Below are 13,713 nucleotides of genomic sequence, written 5' to 3' on the forward strand. Positions count from 1 at the left end.
TTTATTATTTAACATTCAAAAACAATTTTTCTATTTTAATTTAAGAAATTGATGAAATATGATGCATTCATTTAATAAGATTAGGAAAAAATGGTCTCATAATGTTAAAAATGCCTATGGAAATTAATTTAAAGGGGCAAATATCACCTGGTTATAGGAAAGTTAGTGTCTGTTATTGATCAGAAAGTGCTCCTAAATTTTTGACTGTGCTCCTAAATTTTTTTTATTAGGAGCACAAGTGCTCCTAAAGAAAAATGTTACCGTAGAGCCCTGCTCTAGCGTCATTCAAGCGAGTTGGTGATCTGCAGAGTCTATCTGTGAAAACTAACTGCCTTGAATTCGGCCCTAATGATAGTAAAGTGGACCTTAGGTTGAAAAAATGCTATGTGCCAAAAGTACTGTTAGCTCTGCCGCTTGCAGAAAACAAGCAGGCACCCCATCCACTCTGTCCCGTAAGGGCATTAAGAGTGTATATTGAGCGCTCTGGCCAGTTTTGGCAATCAGAGCAGCTGTTTATTAGCTATGGAAACATAAATAATAAGCTTTAGCTCTTTATTTCAATCATGTGCATTTTATTGTCATTGTGTAAATAAAGTTAGAATTAATAAAGTTTTAATAACAATAAAGTATCTGAGCTTATGAGCTTAAAGATGTTTGACCCCCTAGAGCAGTGGTCTCAAACTCAATTCCTGGAGGGCTACAGCTCTGCACAGTTTAGCTCTAACCAACTCCAACTCACACCTGCTTGGAAGTTTCTAGTAATCCTGAAGACCTTGATTAGCTGGATCAGGTGTATTTGATAAGGGTTGTAGCAAAACTGTGCAGAGCTGTGGCCCTCTAGGAATTGAGTTTGAAACCATTGCCCTAGAGGGTCAAATCTGTGGAAGTTTTTATCTCACAATTAAGAGAATGAAAAGATGGAATTACAAGATATAAAATCACAATTGCAATAAAAAAGAAAGAACTGCTAGTTTATAAAATAATTCCCAATTCTTATTTTTATTTTTTTTTTAGAATTGTGAGATAAACTCGCAATTGCAAGAAAATGTCAGAATTGTGAGATAAAAAGTCAGTTACCAGTTAAAAAAAAAAAAAATCATACAAATCTTTCATACCTCAGCTTGAAAATGTTGTTTTATTACTATGATCAGCAGCTGGAGTGCCCTTGATTGCCACCAGAGGGCACTTCACACCAGACTATTACCAGAGATTGTATATTATAGGGAGTTGAGAGGGTATGTATCTCTTACCATTGGAGAAAGCATAACGGATAACTTAAAGGATTAGTTCACTTTCTAATTAAAATTTCCTGATAATTTACTCACCCCCATGTCATCCAAGATGTTCATGTCTTTCTTTCTACAGGCGAAAAGAAATTAAGGTTTTTGATGAAAACATTCCAGGATTTTTCTCCATATAGTGGACTTCAATGAAGCCCAAACAGTTGAAGGTCAAAATTACAGTTTACAGCGATCCCCGACGAGAAATAAGGGTCTCATCTAGAGAAACCATCCTCCAAACGGTTGAAGATCAAAATTACAGTTTCAGTGCAACTTCAAAGTGTCCTACACGATCCCAGACGAGAAATAAAGGTCTTATCTAGAGAAACCATCACTCATTTTCCTAATGAATAAATAAATAAATTCATTAATAATATAAGTTCTAACAATAAATGATCATCTTGAACTAGCTCTCTTCTTCTTCTTCTTCTCTATTTGAATTCCAGCAGTGTAGACGCTGCTAAGTGTATTACTGCCCTCCACAGGTCAAAGTTTGAACTAATTGTTATATACTTGCACTAGAATATTGTATATGACAATTAGTTCAAACTTTGACCTGAGAAGAGAGCTAGTTCAAGATGAGCATTTATGGTTAAAACTCTATATAAAGCCTGGTTTTTCAGTCACTCTTCCATAAGTCTTGTATGCGTCTGTACTGCATTCCTGAGCATTCTCCCTTGTTTTATGTCTCTTGGTTTTTTGGATTCTCTGCTTGTTCCCCTGGATTTCTGTTTTTGCCTGCTCCTTGGGCTTGATCATTGTTTAGACTGTTTTCTTGTGTAAGACCTGTGCCTGGTTTTGGATTACGATTGAGGATTACCCTTCTAATAAATGCTGCATTTGAATCGTCAACATTTGTGTCTCGGAGCAGTTCCATGATAGTTAGGCCTACGTTGTATAGACATGCAATAAAATTCCAATAATTCATTAAATAGCATATTTGAATATTCCTCTTGATTGCGAAATGAGACAACTGTGAATTATTGTAATCCACAAATAAATGAATGACACTTTATTCAAAACTCCATAAACACATAAGAATGTTAGTTGTATTTTATTTAATCCTTCCCTTCTTTTTATTTTAGATAATCATTTAACCACAGAGTGCATAGAGACAAACAAACAGGAGCTGCTCAGATTAAATCCAGATCGCTGAGAGCAGTGTCTTTTGTGGTTGGGTTTGGCCGTGTAGACTCTGTAGCGTTTGGAGCAGCAATGCTGTCAAGGATGGGCTTGAACTCTTTCCAGGGTTTGGTAGGACAGTTCAGTGGTCTGGGTTTGGTCGCACTAATGCTCTCCTTGGATTCCTCTGAGGATTCTTTGGCTTTGGGAGGTGAACTAAATGGATTCATCGGCATGATCCTAAGAGGAGACCAGCCTGGTGGCCGTTTAAATCTTGTGGACGTCTGAAAAGTTGGGCATAAACGGGTTCATTGAAAATCGATCGCAACAATTTATGCTGTGAAAATGAACTGTATAATTGAATATAAATAATTTATATGTAAAATAATTGATGGGTGGCTCACCGTAATGACAAGTGTCTGACATTCAACATGCGCTTCTGGCACCTCATGTCTCCAAGGAGCCACATCCACAGTGGAGTTACACTGCAAAACCTCCTAAACAACAACTTTATGTGTGAGGCTACAAGTACACATTACAAGTACACTTTCTTTAAATATGTTTCTATACATAATCTGTTTCCGCCACAGAATAAGAAAAATACAAAAGGTAATGGCGACTTTTTATCTCACAATTCTGATTTTTTCTTGTGATTGCGAGTTTACATCTCACGGATCTGACTTATTTTATTATAAAAGATATAAACTCACAATTGCAAACTATAAAGCCCAATATTGAGGAAAAAAATGGCAGAACACAATTCAGAATTTTTCTTGCAATTGGGAGTTTTTAATTACTCAATTCTGAATAAAGTGTCAAAATTGTGAGATACAAACTCACAATTGCAAGAAAAAAGTTAGAATTGTAAGATAAAAAGTTGTAATTATCTTTTTTATTTATTTTAAATTCAGTGGTGAAAACAAGATTCCGTAACTATATTTGAATTGAGTACATTTTCACATATTTTTTACATTGATTTTTTTTTAGCAGTTCGTAATAACATACATTTATGAATATAAAAATTTTCAACATTCTGTCAGACAAAGAACATCTATAAGTGTTACTAAAGTGTATTGTGCCATCATTGTGACTAAATTAATAAATATTAATATACACTACCCACTACCCATAACAGATTTTTATTTAAAATAAATAAAAATCGAAGAAACTTGAAAAAAAGTATCACGGTTTCCACAAAAATACAAAAAGTGGTTTGAATCTTACGGTGTTCTTCTGCATTGGGTGACACTCCTCAGTAACGGCTTTGAACTCTGACCTGGTGCAGTTGCTCTTCTCAATCTCAAACTGCAATTTATACCTGAATCCAGCGACCACCTATACATAGAGAATAACAGCATTAATACCGCAGCCCAATTTGACAATAAAATAGTTCAAAGGATTAAATGAGGTGATTTAATGTTCATTTTTTATACATTTGGCAGATAGCTCTATCTAAAGCCACACATTGGTACTTTGTGTTGCTATACTCTTAGAAGAAAAGGTTTTAAGTTAGAAAGTTCCATATAGAACCTCAAAGGGTTCTTTCTGGCACTTCATATATAGAACCTTTTAGGGGTTCCCATCATGGGATCTGTCACGAATACAGCTCCTGAGGCTCTTCCTCCCGGCCGCCGGAGGGAGACGTCACCTGAGTTTTGAGCTGCTCCCATCTGGACTACATTACCCATAGGCCCTCATTCCTGGGACTGATTGCACACACACCTGCACTGCATCACATTCACACTATTTAAGACGCACACACGCACCCATACACCGTGAAGTCTTGATTTGCCTTGGTGATCATTTCTGAGCGTTTTCTTGTGGACTGTTATTCTGTTACCGTTTGGACTGCCTTGCCTTCGTGAACCTTTGCCACCAGCCTTGACCCTTGCCTGTTTCCTGGACTGTGTTTGCCTGCTGCGTGCCACGACCTCTGCCTGTAGTAAGACCCTGGATCCTTGCTGCCTGCCTCGAATTAAGCCTGTCCCTGTTTGCGCTACTGTCTTGCCCCTGTTTGTACTGTGTTTTCATAATAAAGATGCTACAAATGGATCCTCATGCTGTTGATTCATCACTACAGGATCATTTTATGGATTTAGTTTTAATTAATTTAGTTTTAATTTTTTTTGTTTTTTTTGACAAATTTATGAATTAAACAGCTCTTAAACATACTTTATCACTCAGGAAAAAACAAACAAACCGTTATACATAAGTATTATGCAATCATTTAGGCTAATGAAAAGGGTTGGGAAAAAAAAAAACTGAGTCAAGAACTTTTTTTTTTTTTTTTTTTTTTTTTTTCTTTTCTACCAGCTGAGCTACAGAATCAAGGAAATAAATAAATTACCTGTTTTGTTGCTGATTTCAAGTCCTTAAAGATGAAGAAATGCTCGTGATTGACCATGCCGTTGGCTTTTTTCAGAGAATGAATGAGTGGTTCTCTCAGTTCTTCTTGATATATATCAATCTTTTCAGGGCAGCCCAGACATGGGGCAACTTTAGAGGAAATAGACGGCTCAGCTGTCAGAGAAATATAGGAAAGAGAGCGTTAATGTACTACACCATCCAGAGAGATTGCAACTTAATTTTGAAAATATTGTTTAATTCATGGTGAAAAACACAGATCCACCAATAATACAGATCCACAAATCAGAGCAGCCTGTGTGTTACCATTGAAATAGAAATTGCATTTTCAAACTACTGATATAAAGTTTGTAAATGTTGAAATGTTTTATGTGAAGTCAACACATAGTTTCATAGTAGGCTATGGCTTTTTTTATCCAATTGCGTAATCCACAATGCATGGGAAGAGTACACAGTCTTGTACCTTTGTCTCCTGATATTATACTGATTAAATACTTTTTTGCTTTGAATCAGATGTTGTGACGTAGTCAGAGCTGGATGGTGTACTTTTTATTAAAGGCATCTTTAAAAAAACTTACTTTATGCTGTTTGATGTCGCAAACAGGTAATTGTTACCATATTATTTTATTATCGTAATCATAAATACACTGGTTTTTGTATCGCCTTTTTTATATATAAGTTTACGCCATTTTATCATTCTTCTAGTTATTTACCCATAGCGGCTAATGAATTGGATGTCTCACACATTCACAGGATTATTTATGCTTGAAAATTAAGGTGGATAGAGAACAGGAATGGGGAAAATAATTCCAGGACCAAAACTGTTGAAAAAGTGACGGTCACTGCTGCTATGTTGCAAGAGGACAGCAGATCATGTGATCCCAACATGTACAACCTTATGTGATAAACTGAACAGTCAAGTCAAATTTATCTATGCACTTTCACAGCAGCTTTACAGGAAATCATGATGTTAATATTTATAGCATCTTAATAACTTCATGCCTTATATACCGCATAACCTGATATTGCGGAGTTCAACATGTTCCTGGGTCAACATTTTTGTTGATCCTGGAACAACATTCAAATCAACCAATCAGATTTGACGGACAAGTTTACAGATTATGTCAAGTTTAGGCTTAAAATCATGAATTGGTGCTTCTACATCAGTGTTATTCATCTATCATTTCCCTCTGATTTTTGGGATAACTTATGGGTAAGGTTAGGTTTAGGGGTAGGAATAGGGTTGTGGCGACCAGGGCGGGGCGAGAGCCGAGAGGGAATGGAACGAGGCTGGTGGCGCGAGAGTTAATGAGCTCCACCTGGGAGGCGCACCGGCCTTGAGTCTCTCACGGAGGAGCTCCGGAAGCATAAAAGGAGAAGCGACGACAGTGAAGGACGAGAGAGGACCAGGCCTGGACTTTACATTATGTTTTATTATGTTTGTGTGTATGGTAAGAAGGAGACGGGAACTGGCGAACATTTAACAAACTTTAATATATAAATAAACCAAAAACCAAAGGAAAGTAATGCCAACCAATTGCCTAACCCTAACCCCACACAAACATAATAAAACATAACGTAAAGTCCAGGCCTGGTCCTCTCTCGTCCTTCACTGTCGTCGCTTCTCCTTTTATGCTTCCGGAGCTCCTCCGTGAGAGACTCAAGGCCGGTGTGCCTCCCAGTTGGAGCTCATTAACTCTTGCGCCACCGGCCTCGCACCGTTCCCTCACGGCTCTCGCCCCGCCCTGGTCGCCACAAGGGTTAAGACTAAATTTTCAGACTAGAATGTTGTTCCAGGACCAACAAAATATGTTGATCCAGGAACGCATCTAACTCCGCAATATCAGGACGTGCCTTATATACCACGTACACACTGTAAGTTTCAGGAGTGACAACCGCATTTAAGGGTGGGAGTGAATCCCGTAAATTATCGTTATATGTGTGTACGGAACACGACTCACTCTCGGAAATGTGATTATTGAAGGCTTGGAAACCATAGCAACGCATCTCTCATGTTTGTTATCCATTATTGTGACCAAAGTAATATTACAGTGACAAAACACGCTAACACTAATTATTTTCAGCAATTTAACTAAACACACTAACACAGTTGATGGAGGCGCCCTGTTTTGTTTGTTTGTACAGCCTGTTTCACGCAGGGGGCGCTCTTTCTGTGTTGCCATGGTCACTCATAAGTGTTTTGGGCTTGTTGTTTAAAGGGATAGTTCATCCAAAAATGAAAATTCTGTCATCATTTACTCACCCTCAAGTAGTTACAAACCTATTTGAATTTCATTGTTCTTCTGAACACAAAGGAAGATATTTAGAAGAATGTCAGTAACCAAACAGATCTCGCCCCCCATTGACTACCATAGTAATTATTTTTCCTACTATGGAGTCAATGGGGGGCGAGATCTGTTTGGTTACTGACATTCTTCCAAATATCTTCCTTTGTGTTCAGAAGAACAATGAAATTCAAACAGGTTTGTAACTACTTGAGGGTGAGTAAATGATGACAGAATTTTCATTTTTTGGGTGAACTATCCCTTTAAGCTCAGCTCATTAAGCGAGCGGGTTTATGGAGTTATTAAAGTGAGCAGACATAAATCGCGATATTTTGGTCTTATTTTCAGCATAAAGCATTTTGATTTATTTCGGTTTATTATGGGCTTATTCTTGTTTGCTGATTTTTCTAGCAAGGTCTGGCAACTCGAATGAGGCAATGCTCATGCTTTCCCTGTGATTCACCCATAGACTGTAAAAAAAGATATAGATAAAGATATAGATAAGCATACAGAAGTTGAAAAACGTCATTAACAACTAGTTGTTCAGTTCGGTTACGTACACACTGCATATGTCTTTAAATGAACTGAACTGAACTGACTTTAGCTGACCGAATTTAGCTGCAGTGTGTACATGGCATAGTCACTTTTAGCAGATTAAAGCTTGGTGATAATATAGTTCTCATTTTGCAATGATATAAACAAATAAAGAAGTTGATATTTGCTACAGTACTATATAGTATATATCGCCCAACACTAGTACACTGACTGTATCTACGCTAAACTCTATATAAAGACCTGGCAAATAAAACAGTTTACATTTTGCAACTATATAAACAATCACACAGCTGAGATTTTTACTATGTATTATAAATTGCTTAACGCAAGTATTCTGTATGTATGCAGGTGAAGTAGGTTGTACTACATAACTTTTAATATATCACCAGGCGAAAATGCAGTTTATGTTTTGTGACAATTTTTTGCTACATAATACATCTTTTGCTATATTTGCTATATAAGACATACTGCTTAATGTGTTTGTTTGTGCTGTATGTATCCTGGTAAGGTAGTTTTATAATTCTTATTAATTCAAGTGGTGATATTGAGGATTTTGAATTCTCTGACATGACTAGTCTTCATCTCATGCCCTACAAAGGCAAAACACAATAACAACACTGACGCTGGAATTGACCCTTCGCAAAGACCCGCCCCACTTAGTTACTGTTGCTTTGTCCGACAAGCAATGGCGCTGTCACACCACACAGAGTGAAAAATACATTGCAGAGCAAAGAGGACACTGACAACACGTCGACAGACAAGACAGAGCAGGTTACTTATGATATTAAACAATGTCCCAGCTTTCAAATTGTGTATTTTTTTAAGAAATTCGAACAATAAAAAGCGTTTTGTGGCTCTTTAATGTGTCGTGACAGATCGCTGTAGCGCCTCAGCTCAAGCGGCTTGTGAATCGATCATCTCTTCCTACTAGTTAATTTATAGCATCAAATAAACATGAATGAACATGAGAATAAATGTTGTTTCAAATGTGGAAAGACGTCAATACACACCATTTTTCAAATTGAAGTCCACCGAGGTTAATCTTCTAACTCCTGACCGCTTTGTCAGACAAAATGGTGGATTCGGCGTTATGATTGGTTAGATCTCTTGTCAATCAAACTCCTGGCGAAGGGTCAATTGACAAAAAGGGCTTCAAAGCCTTGAATTATTTATCTGTTTTTTTTTTGTCAATCTGAGCATAGTCGAGCCAATCTTCTCTGTCACAGGACATTTTATAGGAGCCTCGATTTTTAGTTGCAGTTTATGTCGTAGTTACAGAGTTTTGCTTTTTTTTTAAGGCAGAAAAATGCTATTGATTCCTTTTAATATGGAAAAATGACTATATGATGTAAAACACTAAAGTAAAAAAGGGATGAAACATGAGTTATTATTATAACATTCAGCTGGCAGCCATATTACAACATACCTAAACAGTAATCCAATAGTAACTCTTGACCTGCTTCTGTAAACAGGACTTTTGCTTGACAGATTCTGAGTACCTGAGGAACCACAAAATGTACATGTTACCCCAAGACAAGAATGGCAATTATTTCAGTAATAAGAAGCCATGCTGTAATGTGACTATGAATAAAGGCTGTTGTCAGGCAAGACGATTGTGATTGGTCAATAGTGGCATTGTGCAATCAATTCATTCCAAACTGTATAACTGATATATTTTAGATTTCCTGCATAGCTGTTTCTAAATGTGAGGGCTTATTTTTCATTTACGTGATTCATTTACATGATTACGTAGATAATCTAGATCTTACCTTATCCACTTGCTGCAGGTAGTCGCACTGATGCCAAAGCTTGTCTCCTCCTGCAGGACAATCTGTCTCTCTGCTTGTGAAGCGCACAAACAGAATGTCCCCCGATTCATTCTGAGACTGTGAAAATGACAGCATTGTACTAAAGGAAGTTGCTTAGATCTGCAAAATATTGTTCAGTGCAAACAGCAAAACTACATCCTACCTTTGTAGCCTCCAGGATTTCATAGAGAGCCAGTTGAGCACCTTCAGTTAATTTCTCGTTATGTTTGGAAAGAGTTACATTTACAACATCTTCCACGCGTTTATCGTCACACGGAATTCTGGTGTCGGTTTGTCCATGTCCCGTAGCACAGTAAAGCCAAGCTAAAACAAAAACCGTCAAGATCTTGTCCCGCATCATTGTGTCATGAACGTCTCTGGTCTTCTGGAAACCCAACAGTGGTGGAGTGAAAGGGTTCAGAAACTTTCCCACTGGACTCTATCCACCCCTGTAATGATTTACTCGCTGTTATATCTCTCAATTCTGTCTCTATCTCCAACTGTCCAAATATGGTGTGACGGTATTCACCAGCTGTAATGCAAATGTTTACTCATTTGAGACACTCTCGACAACACGCAGAATTCTCTGAATCACTAGTCCAAACCAATGATAAGAGACCTTCACAGAGACCTTTACATGATGGAGCACAATTTGACTTGATATCCCAGTTTTAACATTTCATTATAGTGGACAATCTGTTCCAAAAAAAATCAATCCATGTGCTCTGGATGCAAACATTGGCTGTCAAGCCAAAAGAAAGTTGTTTGTTTGCAAGTCGTCCAGTTTACTTACAAAGAGATTACTGATTATATGTAGCTTTTTGGATTAATTTTACATATTTATCTCAAGTATTCATATTATTGAGAGTTATACAAAATATTTTTTAAAAAGAATGACAGAAAAGTCCATAACAGAGACAAACACACAGCATACCAGTGTTAGAAATTTGTGTTAAGCAAATTGACAAAAGCAGCTGTGTGTATTTAAGGGAATACTTTGTCCCCTCTACCTTTGACCTGTGCTGTGTGTTTTCCTCTCATGTAATTAAAGAAATGATCTTGCATCAAATTCACTCTCTAAAGAGCTTATTTTTAAAAAACAGGTAAAAATGCTACATTTAACAAAAAAAAAAAAAAAACTGTTAACCTTACCATAAATATTAAATACTTATATTACATTACATTATGCATTACGCAGTCATATTTTAATAGGTATATTTTTTAGTTATGTGCTCATTAATACAGAAACATATCTCATAGTGTCTGCTATATAGTTGTTTCTGTACATTTAACATTTAATTTTAAAGTGTTCATCTTTTGCTCATTTTACTTAAAATGGCAGCCAAGCAGAAATCAGCACTCAGTGAGGAATACCAAGCAAAATTCCCACAAGTTGACCTTTTCAGAGGAATTGTCATTGTGTGAGATGTACAGCAGAGCTGCACGATGTATCGTTTTAGCATGCGATGTCAAGTACAGGGACCGTAGTTGATCCGTACGGGCCAGCTGGCCCACAGTTTGAAACGCATGCGATCACTTTTGTAGCTTTAACAAAGATTAATGGGTAACACTTTACAATAAGGTTCATTAGTTAAACATTAGTTAATATATTAACTAACATGAACTAACCATGAGCAATACATTTGTCACTGTATTTACGAATCTTCGTTAACGTTAATTAATGAAAATACAGTTGTTCATTGTTTGTTCATGTTAGTTCACAGTGCATTAACTAATGTTGACAAGATTTTAATAAAGTATTAGTAAATGTTGAAATTAACATTAACAAAGATTAATAAATGCTGTAGAAGCGCAATTCATTATTAGTTCATGTTAACTAATGTAGTTAACTAATGAAGCTTATTGTAAAGTGTTACCGATTAATGATATTTAATTTATACTGTAAAGACTATGTGGTGTCATTTTACATTTGAATATTCAATTTCTGTACCTATATACTTTTAAACTAAACTGAAAAACATAAAGCATTTGTATCTTTGTTCTGTTGTATTTAACTATGCCTTTTTTTCTATGCAGATTCACTCCCCTACAAAATCACCCCAATCATTCTAGAATGATTCGTTCTTTCCAAATAGAGCTATTCAAGTCATCTGGTGAAATTGTTTTCATATTGTAAAATATATTGCGGAAAAACAAAATACAAACCCGATTCCAAAAAAGTTGGGACACTGTACAAATTGTGAATAAAAAAGGAATGCAATAATTTACAAGTCTCATAAACTTATATTTTATTCACAATAGAATATAGATAACATATCAAATGTTGAAAGTGAGACATTTTGAAATGTCATGCCAAATATTGGCTAATTTTGGATTTCATGAGAGCTACACATTCCAAAAAAGTTGGGACAGGTAGCAATAAGAGGCCGGAAAAGTTAAATGTACATATAAGGAACAGCTGGAGGACCAATTTGCAACTTATTAGGTCAATTGGCAACATGATTGGGGATAAAAAGAGCCTCTCAGAGTGGCAGTGTCTCTCAGAAGTCAAGATGGGCAGAGGATCACCAATTCCCCCAATGCTGCAGCGAAAAATAGTGGATCAATATCAGAAAGGAGTTTCTCAGAGAAAAATTGCAAAGAGTTTGAAGTTATCATCATCTACAGTGCATAATATCATCCAAAGATTCAGAGAATCTGCACTACTGCACTGTAAAACCCAATAAGTTCAGAATACTCAAAACATTTGAGGAAACTTATTACCTCAAAACATTTAAGTAAACTAGTCTTCAGATCTTGGTTAAATGTTACATAGCAAATAACACATGCTATTATAACTATCAGAGAGACTGTCATAACATACTTGCATATATCTAATCAAACAACATATGTGGTCTTATATGTTTTGCAGCTCATCCTCAACCTAACCACAGGCTCTACTCTTCACCACAGTGGTAACCCTACAAAACTAACATAACAGAACCCCCCTGAATCCCAACATAACACAACATTAAACATTAACTTATATCTACATATGTTAATCTTGTGCAAAAACACACAAAATAACACTAAATTTCAAGTTATTTATATGGTCTGACGCAAAGCATGCTGGGAATTAGAAATATGCTGCAGTTCAACTCAATCATATTAAGTTCAGCTTACTACAATGAAATTTTGAGTTCATGCAACTTTTTCCTATTAAGTACAATGAACTTTCATTATTATTTGAGTGAAACAAACTCATTTAATTTAATTAATTTCACTGTTCGGTTTTACAGTGTGTAATGGAAATCACAACATGGGCTCAATAATACTTCCAGAAAACATTGTCGGTAAACACAATCCACCGTGCCATTCGTCGTTGCCGGCTAAAACTCTATAGGTCAAAAAAGAAGCCATATCTAAACATGATCCAGAAGTGCAGGCCTTTTCTCTGGGCCAAGGCTCATTTAAAATGGACTGTGGCAAAGTGGAAAACTGTTCAGTGGTCAGACGAATCAAAATTTGAAGTTCTTTTTGGAAAACTGGGACGCCATGTCATCCGGACTAAAGAGGACAAGGACAACCCAAGTTGTTATCAGCGCTCAGTTCAGAAGCCTGCATCTCTGATGGTATGGGGTTGCATGAGTGCATGTGGCACGGGGCAGCTTACACATCTGGAAAGGCACCATCAATGCTGAAAGGTATATCCAAGATCTAGAACAACATATGCTCCCATCCAGACGTCGTCTCTTTTAGGGAAGACCTTGCATTTTCCAACACGACAATGCCAGACCACATACTGCATCAATTACAACATCATGGCTACGTAGAAGAAGGATCCAGGTACTGAAATGGCCAGCCTGCAGTCCATATCTTTCACCCATAGAAAACATTTGGCTCATCATAAAGAGGAAGATGCGACAAAGAAGACCTAAGACAGTTGAGCAACTAGAAGCCTGTATTAGACAAGAATGGGACAACATTCCTATTCCTAAACTTGAGCAACTTGTCTCCTCAGTCCCCAGACGTTTGCAGACTGTTATAAAAAGAAGAGGGGATGACACACAGTGGTAAACATGGCCTTGTCCCAATTTTTTTGAGATGTGTTTATGCCATGAAATTTAAAATCAACTTATTTTTCCCTTAAAATGATACATTTTCTCAGTTTAAACATTTGATATGTCATCTATGTTGTATTCTGAATAAAATATTGAAATTTGAAACTTCCACATCATTGCATTCTGTTTTTATTCACAATTTGTACAGTGTCCCAACTGTTTTGGAATCGGGTTTGTAGTATTTTTTTTTCTTTTACTTTAAGCACCACAAAACATATCTTTTAATTCAGAAATTGAA

At 36.6% G+C, this 13,713-nt stretch overlaps 1 protein-coding gene across 1 annotated transcript; it reads right to left on the reverse strand.

The window, feature by feature from the left end:
• Window positions 1-2,318: 2,318 nt before the first annotated feature.
• Window positions 2,319-9,849, reverse strand: kng1 (kininogen 1). Its single transcript, XM_048169638.1, has 7 exons — window positions 9,578-9,849; window positions 9,376-9,492; window positions 9,033-9,105; window positions 4,750-4,922; window positions 3,627-3,737; window positions 2,807-2,899; window positions 2,319-2,686 (listed from the first exon to the last, which is right to left on the reverse strand). The coding sequence occupies exons 1-7, from the start codon at window positions 9,773-9,775 to the stop codon at window positions 2,414-2,416; spliced, it is 1,038 nt and encodes a 345-aa protein (XP_048025595.1). The 5' UTR covers window positions 9,776-9,849; the 3' UTR covers window positions 2,319-2,413.
• Window positions 9,850-13,713: the final 3,864 nt, after the last annotated feature.

The sequence above is a fragment of the Megalobrama amblycephala genome, linkage group LG2 (assembly GCF_018812025.1).
Source record: "Megalobrama amblycephala isolate DHTTF-2021 linkage group LG2, ASM1881202v1, whole genome shotgun sequence".
Classification (NCBI taxonomy): Eukaryota; Metazoa; Chordata; class Actinopteri; order Cypriniformes; family Xenocyprididae; genus Megalobrama; species Megalobrama amblycephala.